Here is a 19,463-nt window from a genome sequence, read left to right as displayed (position 1 = left end):
ATCAAAGAAAAGTAAACAGGTCCTTTTCTTTTTAAAATGAATTCCCTTGTTTAAAAAAACTAAAGTCAATCTGATATGACATAAAAGTTAGCCAATGTCTATTCATCTATTGGTAAGTTTACTTCTAAGTCCAGAATTAAAAGAAGAGTGTTTCTATCCACATTTTACATATAATTTAAATCAATAACTAATAGTCATACGGCACTTTGCAGAAAATCATTTACTGAACTTCTACACAATGGCACTTGTTTGAAATATAATCATATACAATTACAATGCAGAAATTTCAAATTTTGAGAGCTCTAAGTTTCACCATTTATATACAAGTGATTCTATACTTCCTAGTCAAACAGGCATTGCTAATTACATTTTTCTAGTGGAGAATCCAAAGGAGTTAAGATATTTGTCTAAGGTGACATGGTAGTAAACAGAAGAATAAAGCCTGAAGCCAAGTCTACTATGAAAATGAAAAAGGAAACTAAATCCTAATCCAAAAGGTGAGATATTGTACGTGAAGAGATGTTTTAATAGGCAAATAATCCTCAATTCAAAATGCAAATGCAATCTCATAGTAATATCAAGATTTGGCAAATGTGACATTTTTATGAAAGATAAGCCTATGTATCGCTGAGTTCCTACTCTCTGGACTCTCCATCTACTTCCCACTGCCATCTAAGAGATAAGCTGTGGCAGCAGCACATTCTGCATTTCTTCCTTAGAACAGTGCTTGACTCTTTGGATACAGATACAGTCAACCTCATCTCTGGCATCCAGTTCCTTCCACTTTCAATTATTCTCCACAGATTACAACTTCAGGACATAAACCACAAACGCAAAGGCACATTTTAGATAATATTATAACATAATTTTATGTAATTATATGGAAGTGAAAAACACTTCAAGTATCTTTGTACCTCCATGACAGGAGGCTGGAGTATTCTAAAAAGTAATTTTCCATAGCAATTTCTTTGATAAAAAGCTTACCTCGTTGTTTTTCTTTTTTGTACTTTAACATTTCTTTGTTTGTATATCCAGTAGTTCTTAAAATATCTTCCAGAAACATTTCTTTTACTTCAAATGGTCTTCCCTGTACTAAACAAATTTTAAAAAAATATTCCATTTGCATCTAACAGAAAATCCACATAAAAACATAAGAATCTCAAGTTTGATGAACTTGAGTATAATATCCAAAAGCAATTCAAAAGTTCAAGTGACTTTCATGATACTGTCTTTTAAATAGAACTTCGATTTATAGAAATCTGTAATAGACAAGTGTCATTTTATTTTAGACAACTGTTCAGGTGCTTTTTGTTTTTCCCAGTGCTTATTACCTCATCATATAACTGGGATCACATCAGGCACCAGGAATACAAATGGCAAGCAGAAACAGACCTACCTCCTACCTCTTTGAGGCACACTAACAGGGGAGACAAACATTAATCAAACAATACATGAACTAAATGTAAAAATAGGAGTTGTAAAAAGTGTGATGAGTCCTATGAGAGAGAAGTGCAGGACACCACAACAGTACATAATAGAAGGAAGTGAGTGCATCAAGAAAAGCATCCTCACTGAGAAACTAGAGAAGAAAATAAGTAAAATAACTAGGCTCTAAGGAAAGGAAGAGAGTATGTAATGAAGAAAACCCAGCATGGGCAAAGTCCCTAGGGTGGGAAAAAAACAAAAAACTAAAAGGCCAACTTACTTGGAAAATGGTGAGAATAGGAAAGTGGAGAGGGAATAAGAGTTCAAGATGAGCCCAAACAAATTAGATTTATCTAATCTATTAAGGGTTTAGGTCTTTGTCCTAAAATAAAGGTCAAAGATTTAAGCTCAAGAGAGCACTTCACGTCATCAGAATTCCATTGCAGAAGAGATCAGTCTGGCTGCAATGTGAAGAATGGATTTAAAGACAGTGGAATGAAATCAAACCAAGGAGGGATTATTGTAATAGTTCAAGTAATAGATGACAATAACTTGAATGAGACTGGTGATAGTGCAAATGAAAAAAAAAAAAAAGCATTCCTGAGGCAGGAAAGAAAATAAACAGAATTCAGTACTAACTGGATATGAAAGAATGCTAAAGAAGGAAGTGTTAACTATAATACTTGCAAAATTTAAAGGATGTTACTCAGAGTCACAAGGAAAACTGAAAATAGAACAGGTTGACTGGTGAAAACTGAAGTTTGGTTTCCCCCACATCAAACATGAGAAGTCCAAATAAGCTTTCAATTGGTAGACATAGATTTTTGCTTGCCTAATCATCCAAGAAACTGTTACAAGAAGAATATAAGAGACATAGGTGACTAGGTTGATAGAAGTATGATTAAACAATTCAAGCAACATAGTAAGAAACCAGGTATTCAGTTTGGGGTATTAGAACTGAGCTGCCCACAAGATGTCTCATTCCAAAGCTTTGGAGAACAATCATGAGTATATAAGAGAAAGCAGAAGCCAGGAAAATGAATGAGAGCCTCCTGGAAAACTAGCCATGCAAATCCAATAGCTAGTAGAATACAATACAGTGCATGAAAGAGAGGAAAGAAAATAGTAGTAAGGAAAGTAAGGAGAGTGAATGGAAAGAGAGGAGGAAATGGATCAAGGGAAAGAATACTAGTATTTAAGCATCACACAAAAGAAAGAAACCCAGACAGAAAATGACCAAATGTAGACTAAGACTCAGGAGGCAGTGATGCCAAATAAACTATGGGATCTGAGTATTTTGCATTAAAAAAAAAAAGGGGAGCAGGGCCATGAGAAATAACAGAAAGATTGTTGCCTAAAATCTGAGTATTAGGCTCGGTAATTAAATCAGTGTCCAAAGTATACTGACAAGACCTCACAACAAGCAGTTCCACTCACTTCAAAAATCTAAATCATTTCTGCCCTTTTAAAGAGTAAAATAGCAAAACTGTTGAAAATAAAAATTATTCATTATTTTACTCAGCAATTTCACTTTCAGGAATTTATCCCTAGAAATAAGAACACAGGAAATTATTTTATTATGATTTATAGTAGTGGGGAAGGAGAATCTAGAAGCAATCTGAATTTAAAAAAAAAAGGGGTACTAATAAGATTCAGAGTTACTGAACAGTCAATTTTTTTTATGATTTATTACCAATAAATAAGGCAAACTTCAAGTAAGTGCTCATTTTTGTAAACCTTGTATATACATATATTTGCACGTCTGTAGAATCAGGTCAACTGAGAAAGGATATACACAGTGCTTTAAAATCCATACTAGCAGCAAAGTAAGACATAGAGCCAAAAGAGGACAGACACAACTATGAACTTTTTTTAGTTCATAATCTTTATATAATCTTTATATTATTTCATTGAAATAAATACCTACAACCTTTGTAATTTTTAAGGAGGAATTTATCATTTTTTTAAGGAATGGGAGCAAAACCAGATTTTGTTAAAGAACAAGAGCAAAAGTTAATGTCAAAGTACTGAGAAGTGAAAGAGAAGTTAGCATGGCAATGCAGCCTACTTTTCCAAGGATCCAATGATAAAGGAAAGAAACCATAGGACAGAATTTAAAGGGGAATCCAGGGTCAAAATAATGCATATGTGCAGGTAACAGTGACTCATGCCTGTAATTCTAGCTACTTGGGAGACTGAGATGAGGATCATGGTTCAAGGCCACACTGGGCAAAAAGTTTGTAAGACTCCATCTGAATAGAAAAAGCTGAGCATAGTGGGGCAGGCCTGTCATCCCAGCTACAGTAGGAGGAATAAAATAGGAGGATCGTGGCCCAGGCCAGCCTGGGCAGAAAGCAAGCGCATAGCTCCAAAGTAACCAGAGCAAAAATGGATGGAGGCATGGCTCAAACAGTAGAGTGCCTACCTAGCAAGCACAAAAGCTCTGGGTTCAAACCCTGTACCATAAAATAAATAAATAAATAAATAAATAAACACAGCATTTTTTTTAAGATTAGAGAACTGTTTTACTATACAACAACAAAGAGCTATAGATAGAGAACAACAGGTCAAAAACAGAGAAGTAACTATAAAGTCTACTCAGAAGGAACAAAAACAGATGCACTCTACTTCAAAATATTCCCCAATTTGTGTTAGAAAAAAATATAATCACACCCAGAAGTTATTTTTCATAAAAATTACAAAAGAAATCTGGTAATTCTACTCACTATGTATCACTGGACAGCTTCCAAAGTATCTTATGAAGAGATTTACATCCAAGGCAGCACTAGAAAGAATAAGTTTCAAAGTCGGGTGCTTTTGCAACAAATCTCTTAACTTTGTAAGTAAAAAATCACTAAATCGATCCCTTTCATGCACTTCATCCTGCAGCAAACAAACAAAACCATACACAGTCAAAAAGTTACAGATGACTAAATCTTTAAAATAATGACATTGCTGGACTTATACAAACTAGTAGAGTCTAATACAGTTTTAATATAAACAAAATCAACTTAATTATGCTTCTGGCTGGGCACAGTAGTGCATGCCCATAATCCCAGATACTCAGAGGAGGCTGAGGGCAGGAAGACCACAAGTTCAAGGCCATTGCAGGCATCATAGCAAGACACTCATCATTAAAAAAAAAAAAAAAAAAAAAAAGCATGCTTCCTTTGGTTTAGGTAAATTTCCAAAAGCTGCTCAGTAAAAGCTTATATAATTTAATCTAATTGTTTTCTGATACAAACTGGATAAATGCTTAGAACTGTTTTAATAAGAGGATAATTCTTACTTCATCAGCAGGTTAATTTAGCATTTTCACCATGAAGTAAAATGACTATAAGGTACACCCTTACAACTAAGAAATGCATAACACTAAAGGAGGGACCAGGTGACAAAGTTCAGAGATGGAAAAGAACTTACTGGTTCTGGAGAATGCTAAGTGTGCCATCATTTTCACATATGAACAGCACATTTTAAAAAACTACCTGTTTTATTTTTCCCCATAAGACAGGAGGATAAGAATACCTTTACTTAAAACAAAATACTTATTTCTAAATTAGTCAATTTTCTTAATTGTATCAATTAGGCAAAAAATAACTTGATCACAATAGCTTGTAAGTTCTTATTTTTACCCTATCCTAAAAATGTAAGTATGTATTTAAACATTAAACAATTGGGGTAATGCATGGCCAACTCAATGATGTTCTTACCACAATAACATGTGTCACTGTTGACAATGTACTATCACCTGCCATCAACGTTCGAAGTAGCACCCCATTAGTGCAAAATGTCAGAAGTGTCTTTGGAGAAACCCTTTTTAAAAAATCAAAATAAAGTGCACAATTACAAATCTTTTATGTAATTAAAACAATCACCTTCAACTCTGGTCATATACATACTGTAACAAATATTATTAATATGATAGTGTACGGTACATATGGCTTGTTAGCAAAGTTCTATGAAATAACCCATTTTATGCAAGGCAATCTCACAAATTCGTTCTTACTAATAGCTTTTTATTAGCTAGATACCACATTTTGTTAAAGAACTTAAATAGGCTTAAAAGCAACCTTACCACTTTCTCCTTGGGGGGGGAAAAACACATCATAAATGCAATCAACTTTTTGAGTCACTAAAAAACAAACAGTAGTATTCATCAAGGTGTAACTAGGCCTACTAGAAGTTGTGCACTTGTAATTCAAAAATCTAAAGTCCAGAGTGTTCGTAAGTTTCCAATTTCAGAGCATTTCAAATTATGGATGCTCAACCAGTAAAGTGTATACAAATATCCCAACATCTAAAAAACCTCCAAAATCTGATACACTTCTGTCCTAAGCATTTCTGACATAGGACACTCGACCTGTACTAATGACATTAAAACTCAGTCTCTAACATTTATTGAGTTCTTACCATAAAGTGCACATCAAACCTGTGCCCTACATGCTTTATTATCTTCATTTTACAGAGGAAACTGAGGCTTGGCAAGGTGAAGTTACTTGCACTTGATCACGAAACTATGAAAAGGAATTTGAGTATCCGGTCCAAACTGATTTTCAAATTATTTATCCAAAAGCTCAGTAAGTGTAAGGCATGACATCAACATCCAGATACACTTAACACAAAATGATCATTTAACTTTTCAACTAACACATCCACTACTTTAGTGAAATGTATTCATTTAGTCTTTTCTAAGCATGAGAAAAGATAGGACTGTCTTTACCTGCTTTCCAATCGGATCTGATAACCAATTGTTTGACCAATCCTTTCCCTTCTCTCTGCAGCAACTCGTTCAGCCACAGCAATAGCTGCTAGTCGTCTTGGTTGAGTACAAAATATACGACAGGGGATACCATTTTTAAAGCAATCATCTAAAAGGAACTGAGGAATCTGAAACAGAAGTTTTGAAATACTATGAAATGCCACGCCATTTTTGCATATCCAGAAAAACTCAAATGAATCAACTGAAAAAGCATAAAACATAAAAGTTCTGTAACATGTCCAAATATAAAACAACCAGAAGATGGACAACTTTCATGTAAATGGTAATAATCAGCTAGAAAATGTAATTTTAAAAGATCTCGTTCACAACGAAAACTAAAACTATTCAAAACCAAACTTACCAAAAATATTTAAGACAAGAAAACAATCAAATACTGCTGATAACCACGAAAAACCTGAATATATAAAGAAATATATTCCCGGAATAATCACTACTGTGAAATCATTAACTCTTCCCCAAATTATTCTATAGACAATGAAATGACAAAATTCCACAGTAATTTTTTTTTGGAAGAACTAGGGTTTAAACCTGTTGCCTTATACCTCTACCAGTTGAGTCATACCCCCAGCCCTTTTTTGCTTTATTCTTTAGATTATGGTCTCATGTATTTGCCAAGGGCAGGCCTTAGAATGCAATCCTCCTAGCTCTGCCTCCCAAGTAGTTGAGATCACAGGCATGTGCCACCATTCCTAGCCTGTGATTTTTAAAATAGTTTAAAGCATAAAGATAACAAAAATAGCCTATAATTCCAGGACTACAACTGTCTATAAATAAAATTCAAGCAGGTCATAAAAACTTAAAGTTCAAAGTCTCATCCACCCTTACCACCAACACCTGTTCACCGTAAGATTATCTATTTTTAAGTTTCTTATGAACGCTTTCAAGAAAAACAATTCAAAATTCAGAAAATGTATATAAACAGGCTTTTTATTCACTGTTAGTGTACTTAATGGTCATAATTTTCAGTTTTCATTTAACATCACCTCTACCTACTCCAAACACGGCACAATTTCCTTTTTTCAGGTGGTTACTCATGTTGATGCTTGCTATTAAAAAACAGTGCTGCAGTGAACTCCATCTTCATGTATTTTTGCAAAGATATACAAATTATAAATCACTAGCAGGCAGTAAAAATGTCCAGAGTATATCCACTTCTAGATAGAAAAAATTATCAAATTGTGCTCCGAACCAATACTACCAACAAAACAGAAGGGCTGTTTTCCAACACCCACATCAATACAAGGTATCATCAAATTTTTTTCCACAATAAAAGTTTATTTAGAGAAGCTCAGATAAGTCTTTTAAAAACATCCCACATGTTGTCATTTCTTAAATTACATGTGTTAAAATAACCAATCTGATTGTTAAACATAGTTATTTTGGCTTTCGCCTTCAACTGTAGTGAAATGAACATCTTTTCATAATGTCTTAAATGTTAGTTCATCTAGAAGCATAAATACATTAAAAACTACAAAGAAATATTTTAAAAGGTATGTGTATCATTTTCAATCTATAGAAATTCAAAGATAAAGAAAAAAAATCCTGAAAGACAAAGCACCAAACACCTTACATATGAAAAACACCTTACATATGAAGAGCAAAGATAAAAAAAAAAACTACCTCTGACTTCTCAGAAACCATGCAAGTAAGAAAAGAATAGAGGGAAGTAAAATATTGAGAGGGGAGAAAAGTCCACCAACTTAGAGTTCTGTATCTTGCAAAATTATCCTTCAAAAGCGGAGTAAAGACTTTCTCAAATGAACAAAAACTGAAGATATTTGTTGACAGTAAATATGCATTGCAAAAAATGTTTTTAAAAAAAAGTTTTAAAGAAAAGGAAAATAATATAGGCCAGGAACTCAGATCTTTATAAAGAAATGAAGAACATCAAAGGAGTAAGTGAAGGTAAAAATAAAAACTTAATTTCCTTTTTCTTAATTGACGTAACCGGGAATGGTTTCTTCAAAATAATAATAATAATAATAATGATTCTTTCATTACATGTTTATGTATCTTGTAGGTGTGTATACATAAATACATGCTTATAAATAAATAAAATGAAATGAATGACAGTAATAACATAAGGGACAGGAGGGAGGAATCAGCACCACTTTATTTAAGGTATTCACACTACTAGTGAAGTGGTAGTGTTATCTGAAGGTGGACTTGGATTAGTTACAAGTGCCTATTGCAAACTCCAGGACAACCACTTGAAACAAGTAGGAGATAAGAACAAAGATGGAGGGGTGATTAAGATATCTTGTAAGCACTTACATAAATGTCAAAATACATACCCATGATACAACTATAATATGCTTACGGTAATGAAGAATATTATGCTGTATACTGTAAACTACAAAAAGCAAAACACAGGATCTGGGTGCAGGAAGAGATGATGGGATTAAAGAAACAAAGCAAAAACTCAGAAATAGACCTAGGTACTATAAAAACTTATTATTTGATCAAAAACGGCATGTTAAATCAAGTGGTAAGGAGAGATTATCAAGTAAAAGTTGTATTTGCACAACTAAATATTGACATAAAGAAAAACAGAGACATCTACCTGATAGGATATAATGAAATTCATAAAGAACTTTTTAAATAAAAATGTTAAAATAAAATATTTATAAGAAACTGTTTTGTTGTTTTTTTAGTTTTGAGGTAGGAAATGCCTTCCTTGGTGTGATCCAACCCCAACCCTACCCCCCCACCCCCAAAAAATCTGACTCAGCATTTAGTGCAAAACAACAAGGTATAATTAGCAAAGCTAAAACCAAAAAATTAGAAATTATTTTTAAGATGTTTAACAGACAGTAGGCACATATCCATAACATTTATAAAGCACTCTCAAAACTAAATTCAAAATGAGCCAAAAAGAAAATGGGAAATAAGAAATTCACAAGTCAGACACGGCAGCTCACTCCTGTAATTCCAGCACTAAGGAGGCTGAGGCTGAGGATCATGACTTTGAAACCAGCATGGATTACATAGTAAGTTCTAGGCCAGCATGGACTACAAAGCAAAATCCTGACTCAGAAAAAAAAAAAAAGAAAAAGAAGCCCACAGAAGATAAACAGGTAACAGGTAAATGAAGATATTCAACTCCCTAAAAAATCAAATCAGTGCAAATTAAAACATTTTTTTGTTCATCAGATTGAGAAAGGTAAAACATACTAAAACATATACAAATCACGTGTACACAAAAACCACACGCGTGTGTAGCCATTCTGGCCCAAGCTTCTGAGAAACAGGAACTTCCAATACTTTTAATAGTGCTTCAGTATATTAACTCATTTTCATACATTAACTAGTAATCTACTAAATTTTTAACTGCAATATCTTTAGTCTGGCATTTACACTTCTAAGAACTTATCCTATTGAAACTCCCAAAAAAAGAAGTATTGGAAAACAAGGTAAGAATAAAATTCCTGTTGTGCCACTTCCTACTTAGGTTAACAAGGGCTACTTCCATTAACCAGCACAGACTAACATCTATAAGTTTTAGTTTTTATTCCTTACCTATAAAAAGAGATAATAAAAATCTACTTCAGTTTACAAAGAGACTAAAACAAGATAATCCTTGCAAAAAAACTCAGCACACAGTAAACTGTCACTTTTTATTATAAAAATGTTCAGTAACACTATGCAGTTATTTTTAAAATGATTTATCTCTAAATACTTACACGAAAAATATCCAATTTTTCAAGTGACAAAAGACACAAAAATGTATGCACATCATTATCCCTTGTTTGTTTTTTAAAATACATTATCGATGCTATGAAGGGTTTTTTTCTTTTTGGTGGTATTGAGGGTTGAACTCTGGGCTTGCACTAGCTAGGCATGTGGTCTACCACTTGAGCCACTCTGCCAGCCTTCCTGCATTGGTTATTTCTGAGACAGGGTCTTGCTTTATGCACAGGTCAGCCTGGACCAGGATCCTATTTGTGCTTCCCAATGTAGCTGGGATGACAGGTGCACCACAACTGTGCCCAGCCATTGGCTGAAATGGGTCTCAACCTTTTTTGTCTGGGCTGGCCTACAATGAAAATTCTTGCAATCTCTGCCTCCCAAGTATAGGCATTGAGCCACCACGCCCAGGTGGAATGTGTTTGTTTTTTAAAACATATGTTATGTTTTATTTATATAATCTATATATATATTTATATGAATATATACAGTATATATATTGATATAGAGATAAATATATACAGTATACAAGTTGACAGATAGATAGATACACATATATATGCTGTAAAAAGAACAAAAACAAAACACATAAACACCCTCCCTCCCCCAAAAAAACACAGAAACGTATTCCAAGTTTCACTGACAATAATGAAGACAGGGTAGCAGAAGAATCACGATTCTTTCACTGCCTATAAAGTATTTCTCACAAATGTGTTTTACGCCATGAACGTAAGTCCAAAAGGCCCTTAACTTCCTAATACCATGAAAGAAAGACAAGATGAAACCGGCTAATGACATTACTTTACATTCTGTTTTATTTCATCAGAGACTTTAGTAAAAGTTTTAATAATAATGGTTGCAGTATGAGCAAATTTGACCATTAGATGTCAACTGTAGCACTATGAATCACTTTATAGAGATTATCTCTAAGCCTTACCCAAAAGATAATAATTATTAGTCCCATTTTATAAATGAACTCTGGCTCACAGAAGTTAAAAACTAACCTAAAACTTCACACCCAATTAAGTGATAAAACTGGAATTTGAATCCAGGCCAAATCCCAAGTTCCTCCCATGACACCAAATTGCATCCTCACCTTTGTTTTATTAAAATAAATAATTTAAAAACATTTCCTTCCTATATATTCTCAAAAAAAAAGAATACTCCCAGTAATAATTATGTCTGTTTAGAATAATAACCACAAGTTGCTGTTTTTAAACACATGTAGGATATATTTGACATAAAACTATAGCATGGGAGAGCTGGCAGAGTGTCTCAAGTAATAGAGCACTTGCTTTAGCAAGTACCACGCCCTAAGTTCAAACCCCAGTACCACCAAAAAAAAAAACCAAACAAACTACAGCATGGGATAAATATTTTTTTCTATAAACAACAAAGGAGAAACAAACCTGTGTGGTCTTTCCAGACCCAGTTTCTCCTACAATCAAAACTACTTTATTTTCCTTAATTATTTTAACAATTTCTTCTTGTTTCTCAAACACTGGCAAGGACTGCCTGAAGGAGTCAAATTCAGACTCTCCTCTTTTCACTGGGACTTGAGGGATGCCATTGTTGAGTCGCCCACTTGTCTTGCTCATTTCTCGGTTTTCTTTAAAAATGAACAAAAGAACAAAAAATTAATGATCAACTGAAAAAGTATTAAAAATAAAGATAAGTAATTGTTATGTAATTCCTCAAGTGTTTCATCTGTAATCTACACAAAGTTAGCTAGCAATGCCTCAGCTTTACTCCCACCCTTACTATTCACATAGAGCATGTTACAGATGTCAGCACAATTACAAAGTACTTTCAAAAAAGTACTTCTTTCAAAAGTACTTCTGATGCATAATGTATGAAAATGAATCAAAATTAATCAGTTGGATAACCATTAGAAACAAAGCACAGTTTTGTTAACCTAATTTATTTTCAGGTTTGCTATAAGTTTCTATCACTACTGTCACAGAAAATTAAAATTTTATAGTAGCAAACAATGTGCATTATACTTGTAAGACATGTTACATGTTAATATAAAAACACATTACAAGAAGGGAAAGGAGTTTTCTCATCATTCATGTATGATTAAATAATGTGTGTAAATACAAGGTCCTAATGTTTAACAAATTTCCTACTTGAGAATTTTAGCAAATATCCATTTTTAGCTAAGCAAGCAGGAAGAAGGCATGTTTTACAATCTCCACGTAGCTAAAATGTTTGTGTGCCTGTATTTAAAACAAGTTCTTCAGGGCAGGGCATACAGCTCAGCAGAAGAACACTGGCCTAGCATACAGAGGCCATGGGTTCAATCCTCAGCATCACAAAACAAACATCCCTTTGATATGTAGGACCATATATTTTCTATATGATGTGAACCTGCTCCTACAGGTATAATCATGTAGATTCTGTAAATATAGGCAATAAAAAACAATTTTCTCACTTTAGAAGTTATTTTTCCAAATAACAACTTCATTTTGCAATAAACACATTACTTATCTACCTTTGAGCAATTTAATGGACTAAAGATTCTGCCCCATCCCTCAGCAGGACAAGTCCCAATTCAAAAATCTCTCATTAGTGACTATGCCACTGTAGTATATAGGCTGTCCTATGAATACATAGGGCTTTTCTATGAAAGCCCAGTCTTTGGAGTCAAATCCCAGCTCTATACTGGCTAGTTGAGGGACCTTAAATTATTTCACTCCTCTGAGCTACCGTTTCTTCATCTTTGAAATAGGGGAAATTCTTAGCTTGCAAAGGTAGCTATGAGGCTCTACGTAAAGGGTTAGTATACGGCCTAGCATACAAAAAACGCTCAATAGTATCGTTATAACACTTTAAAAAACAAAACGCTTTGTTCAACTCTATGACATGCCTTAACATTGCATTTTGTTCCAAATTTTTCACAACTTGATCATTTCTAACATGCTACAAACACTGAGAAAACTTATTTCAATTAGTCTTTTAAATAAATCTGAAATGGAAGTGAACAGTCATCAAATCACAGGGTAAACAAGGAAGCTCCCAGAAAATACATACCAGCTTCAACTGCAAACACATTTCCTCTTTCTGTTTTAGGCAGAAGTTCAGTACGCTCTTTATTGGTGACAGGAAATCTCTGAATAAGGCTCCTAACAGCATGTTTTGTGTTATGAGTCAAATTACAGGTCATCATTGCATGAGCTGTTTCTGATCCATCTTTCTTCTTCACAGTTAGGTATCTATTTGCTCCCTTTCTGAATATTAATAAAAATCATTTATTTACTACATATAGTCAACTTGTTCACATATTGAAGTATGCCTACTTAGAAAATATGTCTCAAGCAAAACAATGAAAAAAAATCAAATACTTTGGGATAAAATGCTAAAACTCCTAAAAATTTCAGTAAAGAAATATTTTGGGTTCAAGTGGCCCTAGATTGTTTTCGATTAAAATTTCAAAATGCTGCAAAAAAAGGCTTACTTACCCACAGTGTTAGTTTCTCTTTAGCAGACTTCATGGTGGATGAAACATCACCAGTTAACACATGCTGGGAAGCATACAGAAGGAGAAAAAAATCTGAACAAAAGCATCTAAAAATGATAATGAAAAAGTAATAGTTGACTGTTCAGATGGGTATGTCCCACTGAATGCTTCCACAGCAGGCTGGCAATGTCACACTCCCATGAAAACCTGTTAAGAGAGCCAATTTCAGTGGTTGGACCAAAATGCGTAACAGAATAACTGATCACTACTTCAAGTACATATTTTTTTAAATGAAAGAAATTTTTCAAAGCTTCTGGCTCTGCCCTTCAATTGTAAGGTAATGATCTATAACTGTTTTCAAGTAAGTTACCTGAAGGAGGTCTATTTGTTTCCTCAACTACCAAAGAACTAATAATGTCTTTTTTACTTCTAGAGCTCCAAAGTATTAGGTAACATGTTATACACACAGGAAGTTCCCAAATGTGAATGATTTAATAATACATGCCTGTAGACTAGAAGTGTAGTACTGGTTAAGAGCTCAGGCTCTCAAGGCACACAGACCTAGGTATGAAACCCAGCTCTACCATTTACTAGCTGTGGGACCACAAGCAAATTATTTAATAGCTCTGAACCTAAGATAACAATAGCAACTATAATACCTACTTCAAAGAACTATTCAAATAATTAAGATTAGAGACTACTGCATTTGTTACAGAGTGGGTTCTAAGTTAATAAAAGCTATTATAATTAGAGTCAGGAAACAGTATCATTTCTTAAATTAAAAAAGTTACTCAAAATATTTCACAAAATTTTTACTATTTGTTAATGTCACTACCATATTATAGAAATGAGCAGCACAACCACAAGTATAATGAAAATTACATGTATTTTATAATTTCCCTGATTTTCATTAGAATTAAATTTTGTCTACAATATCTTCACTCTAAGAATACTAAACTGATTAACCTACACAGTTTTAGCCAATAAGTCTTCTAGGTGAGGCTTTCATTTTACCAAGCTTTTTAATTTCCGGTATTCTTTACTGCATACTTTAATGCATTGCAAGCTTTCTATGTAGTCATCTACTCCTTAAGTACTTAGTGATACTTTAAATAAGTTAAATTTTAACCTGATCTACATATTTTAGTTACTTCCATACTAAAGCAGAATTACTGAATTCTACAGATGTTCTCTAAGGTGCTTTTCCCATGGATCCCTCTAAAACTTCAGGATAGTTGTTGCAAAGTCAATTATCATTCCCTCTGTGCCGTTCATAAAAGTTTAACTACAGAAGGTAGCAAGTACACTGAAATAAGCATTAGAGCATAAGTCAGGAGACTAGTGTTCACCTAATAATAACCTTTCAGCGTACTAGTTTTATCGTCAAAAATAAATCATTCTAACTCTCAAACATTTGCTGAATACTAGTTAATAAACCTAGTTAATGTATGAGTTCAACATGTTTCTATTTTCTTAAAAGTATCTCAGGGAAGGTTTTGCTATGTTTCACCTTTAATTTTGTTTTATTCATTTATTCAATTATTCAGCATGTTTTAATTGAGCACTTACTATCTATACCAGCATTATAGCAGGAGATGAAATTATAAAAGTGAATAAAATACACTCTTTCCTCGTAACACCACAACCAAAATAATGGATCAAACTAAAACCTTCCTAGCATGGGCTGCCTTCAGTTGCAATGATGTAGCATAAAAAGATTCATAAACTATTTACGTCATTGTTATGGGAACGAAAATACTAAGTTGAAATGTGTATAACTATGTAAACTAAACCACTGAAATTTCCTCATCATGTATTCATTAAAGGTAACTGACATTATGCTTCGAGGAAAAAATATACAAAGTCCTCTTTCCAAAGCAAAATTAGCTACAAACTAGCTGCCCATATAGAAAAGATTCTGGATAGATGAACTTCACAAGAAGGCTAGTTCCAAACTCATTGATCCTTTTGCCTCAGTCTCCCAAATGCTAGGATTATAGACATGTGTCACCACACTCAGTTTAAGATATTGTACATTTCCAAGCAGCTACAAGAAGATTTTAAATGTTTACACCACAAAGAAATAAAATTTGAGGTGATGAATGCACTAATTACCACGATTTCCATAATGTGTGCTTCAAAGTATCACATCACACTCCATAAATATACACAATTATTATTTTCTAATTAAAAGAAAAATTAACTAAATGTAATAAAATTACAAATAAGAATATCATAACTTCTGGCTTTCAAATGGTAAAAGTAAAGTTCTGGCAATTCAATGACTTCTTCCTTTTAAAGAACAATGATGAGGCTGGAGATGTCACTCAGAGGTAAAGCACGGAGCCCAGGGTGCATGAAGCCCTGGGTTCAATCCCTAGTACCCTCTGCCCCAAAAAGGAAAAATGATGATATAACTATTCAAATTTCATATAATTTGAATACTAATCAATTTATCAATTTACTGAGCATGTTACTGGACACTTTTGTCAAACATATCCCTGTGCCTCTACTTGCCCTATTTTTCAAATCTGAGACCAATTTAAAAGATCACCTCAAGAACCAAACTGGAAATAACTACTAAAAAGCTGACAGCCACCAAGGAGTGAGTGAATTAGTGAAAATTATTAGGTACCCATTTGCTATCTTCTAAGTACTTACTCATATCCCTATAACTTGTGCTTGCATCAGGCAGACGTGTGCAAAGGGCTAGTTCTGAAACATTTCCTCCCCAGTATTGCAGAATTAAAGTCTGTGTCATATTAATGAGTACTTTTTTATGACTTAGAAACTAATAAACCAATTAACTTTATTTTGTCATGAAAATGAACATGCTGCTTTCATGTAACAGTCATTAGTTTATGCTAAATTTGTTCTTTGTGTATCTTAATGAAGTTTAAGTAAGTTGAAGATGAGATCTGTCATATTTTCCTTCTAACTCTTCACAGCACCAAGTACACCATTATAAACTCACAGGGAAAATGTTAACTAGCTACAGCCAAGCATGGTAGTGTAACACCTGTAGTCCCAGCAGTGAGGTGGGCGAATCTCAACACCAGCCTGGGCTACATAGTGAGACCCTATCTCAAAAAAAAAGGTTTTTTTTTACCAGCTAAACATTAACTGTGCTCAAATCCTGACTTTGCCAATTTGTCAACTGTGTGACAGGGAAACTTTAATTGCCTCTGGGTTCCAATTGTTAAAAACTGTTGTGAAGATTAAATGATAATCCATCTAAACACTAAGCACAGTGCCTGCTGCGTAAGAGTGCTAAAGTGTTAGCTGCTGTAATCATCACTGGACACAACAGTTCACTGAAGTTTGTTACTTTAAATTTAATTTTCCTATTTCACCTGGAGAAGGAGAGAGAGAATGCAGCATACAGGCTTCAAAGCAGGAGGCAAGGGAAGCAGGAACCCCAATCTAAAAAGCCAGGTGGAAGTAGCAGAGTACCTGCCTACCAACTGCAAGGCCCTGAGTTCAAACCCCAGTACGGTACAAGGGGGAGAGGGGCGTCCTTGTGCGGCAGGGTAAGTAGAGTACTTCAGTACCTATTAAGCATTGACCTTAGCATCATGGGATGTGAAACATGTAATTGGAAAACCTATTTTTCTACGTTCTGTATTTTCTAATTTCATAAGTTTCTAACAAATTTCAGTCTGTAAATTCCATTTTGTCTAACTTAGACTGAAAAAAAATGAGAAGGCTTTTGTTTTGGTTACAAACAAGCCAGAGTCAGAAAACTGTATGCTTATGAATAAAACACAGTGACCTTAACTGGAAAAAAGTACACAAATTATGATGTGACATTTTGAGTGTAAAACCTGACTAGAATTAAAAAAAAAAATCTTCAGGATGTACAAAAGATTACAAAACAAAGAGATTACTCCAAGAAGAGTATTTTCACTAAAAGATGAGCAGTTATAAAAAGTAATCAAAATCAGGATAGGTGTAGTAGCTCACACCTTTAAATCACAGCTACTTGAGAAGCAAGGATCGGGAGAATCCCAGCTCAGGGTCAGCAAAGGCAAAAAGTTAGCAAGATCCCATGTCAATAAAAAAAAAAAAAGGTCATGGGGGTGCACGCATAGCACACACTTGTAATCTCACCTACACAAATGGCATAAGTAGGAGGACAGTGGTCCAAGGCTGGCCCCAAGCAAAAACGAGAGACCCTATCTGAAAAACAAGTAAAGCAAAAAGGGCTAGAGGTATGACTCAATTAGTAGAGCACTTACCTAGCAAGTAAGTGCAAAACTCTGAGTTCAAACACCAGTGTCAACAACAACAACAACAAAAATCAAGACCAAAGTAAATTCAACTTTTTAGATTAAAAAAAAATTATCACACTTCATTTTGAAAGAAAGACTATCAAAAAGGAAAAATAGACCAGGAAAAAAAGAAACCTGTGAATGCTATAGAATCTTAACTACAACGAGACTGTTTCTTAACCACAATGTCAAGAACAAGGTTTTTTGTTTTCTGGGGGGGGGGGGGGGGGTAGGGGTTTACTGGGAACTGAATCCAGGGCCTTTCACATTCTAGGCACGCTCTCTACCACTGAGCTACATCCCTACATCCCCAGCTCTAGAGACAGTCCTTCAAAGTGAAGGGACTGACCAAATGTGAAGGACGAAACAATGAGACTCCAAAAGAAACCAAGTTTCCTACTTTTTACTTCACACCAGGTTGCCTCTCAACTATAGTAATCCCAGGCACAAAAACAAAAAATAGAAAAGGAAACTTGTTAAAACAAGAAACTAATGCTAAAACAAACAAACAAAAAACCAAGAAACTAATTCTAGGAGATTTTAAAAAAAATCTTTGCCAAAGAATGAAGAGAAAGTCCCATGAAATATGCATCAGGTACAAATTCTCATATAAATGAAAAGGATTTGAGAAGTCAATTTAAAGTGACTTAGATCTCTGTAAAAAGAAAACAAAGCATTTGAAAAATCACCAGGACCACCAGATAAGCACTACAAACTTGGCTCAAAGACAGTGAAAGGGAAGGAGTCTTAAGGCTTGGAGCTATTAGGAAAGGATAAGAAGAGGACAAGCAGGCAGCCTGGCCTTATTTCCTGAGGCAGCATTTTCCTTTCTCCTCTCTTTCTCAGGCTCTTCAATGTCAACTCATTCCTAGGGCTGGAATGTGGCTTAGTGGTACAGTGCTTACCTAGCATGGTTGAAGTGCTGGGTTTAATTCCCAGCGCTGCAAATAAGTAATGTAATATAAGGCAAATGTGGTGGTACATACCTGTAATTCCAGTAATCAGGAGGCTGAGGTAAAAGGATGACAGTTTTTAGGATCAGCCTGGACTATACAGTAAGACCCTGTCTCAAGTTAAAAAAGGTCCCTCATTCCCCATTTTTGGGCCTGATGGCTTTTTTCTTGCTCCTTCCTTTCCTAGGTGTTTCTCTATTCTGGATCATCTTTTAAAGATCATGCTACTGATCTCTAGTCCATTGGTCTATTCTAATGGACTGCTTTTCTACCAGTAATTTCTGACCATCAAAAACAGTGCAGTTTAGAACTTAAGACCCAGTTAGCCATAGAAATGATGCAGCTAATAGAACTGTGCATTTATAACAGGTATTTTCCAGTGCGGGCCCCAAACCTCCTATCTCCAACTCTTTAACCCAAACAGCTCTGAAAACTGGAAGTTGTATAAAGTTTGCAGCAATCCTATTTGGCAAAAGGCCTGATTACACTAACATGAGGTTATTAAGATTTTATTTTGGTGTGAATTCCAGTAGAAATATTAACGTGACTAAAAGTGATAGCGTATTAGGAGTACTGTATAACACACACAAATGCACCCCAATACTAATCTCTGAAAGCTCTGAATCTCAAAACATGTTCGGCCCAGGTGTTTTGGGATAAAGGATTATGGCTGTATACTTTCATTTTCAAGTGCAGCATTTTACCCACATAATACACTATATATAACATGCACATGCTTAGGAACCTAACAACAGTTTTAGGACTGGCCTTTGTAAAGTTCAAAATGCACACTAACCAAAACTAAAGTTCCAGTGTCAGTCAATAATGTAAGCATTCATATGGAAAGCATTCCTGTAGCAGCCACCTCATAGCCCTACTACATTTTT

General features: G+C 34.4%; 1 protein-coding gene across 4 annotated transcripts in view; it reads right to left on the bottom strand.

Moving 5' to 3' along the window:
- Ythdc2 (YTH N6-methyladenosine RNA binding protein C2) overlaps positions 1 to 19,463 on the bottom strand; it is a 69,694-nt gene that overhangs the window by 46,879 nt on the left and 3,352 nt on the right. For 3 of the 4 annotated variants that reach the window (XM_074058867.1, XM_074058869.1, XM_074058868.1), the window contains exons 3-8: positions 12,926 to 13,122; positions 11,302 to 11,501; positions 6,146 to 6,312; positions 5,136 to 5,238; positions 4,152 to 4,308; positions 985 to 1,092 (exon numbers count right to left, since the gene is read on the bottom strand). In XM_074058867.1, the coding sequence (XP_073914968.1) occupies positions 985 to 1,092; positions 4,152 to 4,308; positions 5,136 to 5,238; positions 6,146 to 6,312; positions 11,302 to 11,501; positions 12,926 to 13,122 (932 nt within the window). The remainder of the gene's footprint in view (positions 1 to 984; positions 1,093 to 4,151; positions 4,309 to 5,135; positions 5,239 to 6,145; positions 6,313 to 11,301; positions 11,502 to 12,925; positions 13,123 to 19,463) is intronic. The other variant, XM_074058870.1, reaches the window with a different exon arrangement.

The sequence above is a fragment of the Castor canadensis genome, chromosome 16 (assembly GCF_047511655.1).
Source record: "Castor canadensis chromosome 16, mCasCan1.hap1v2, whole genome shotgun sequence".
Taxonomy (NCBI): domain Eukaryota; kingdom Metazoa; phylum Chordata; class Mammalia; order Rodentia; family Castoridae; genus Castor; species Castor canadensis.
This window is presented reverse-complemented; position numbering and strand designations above follow the sequence as displayed.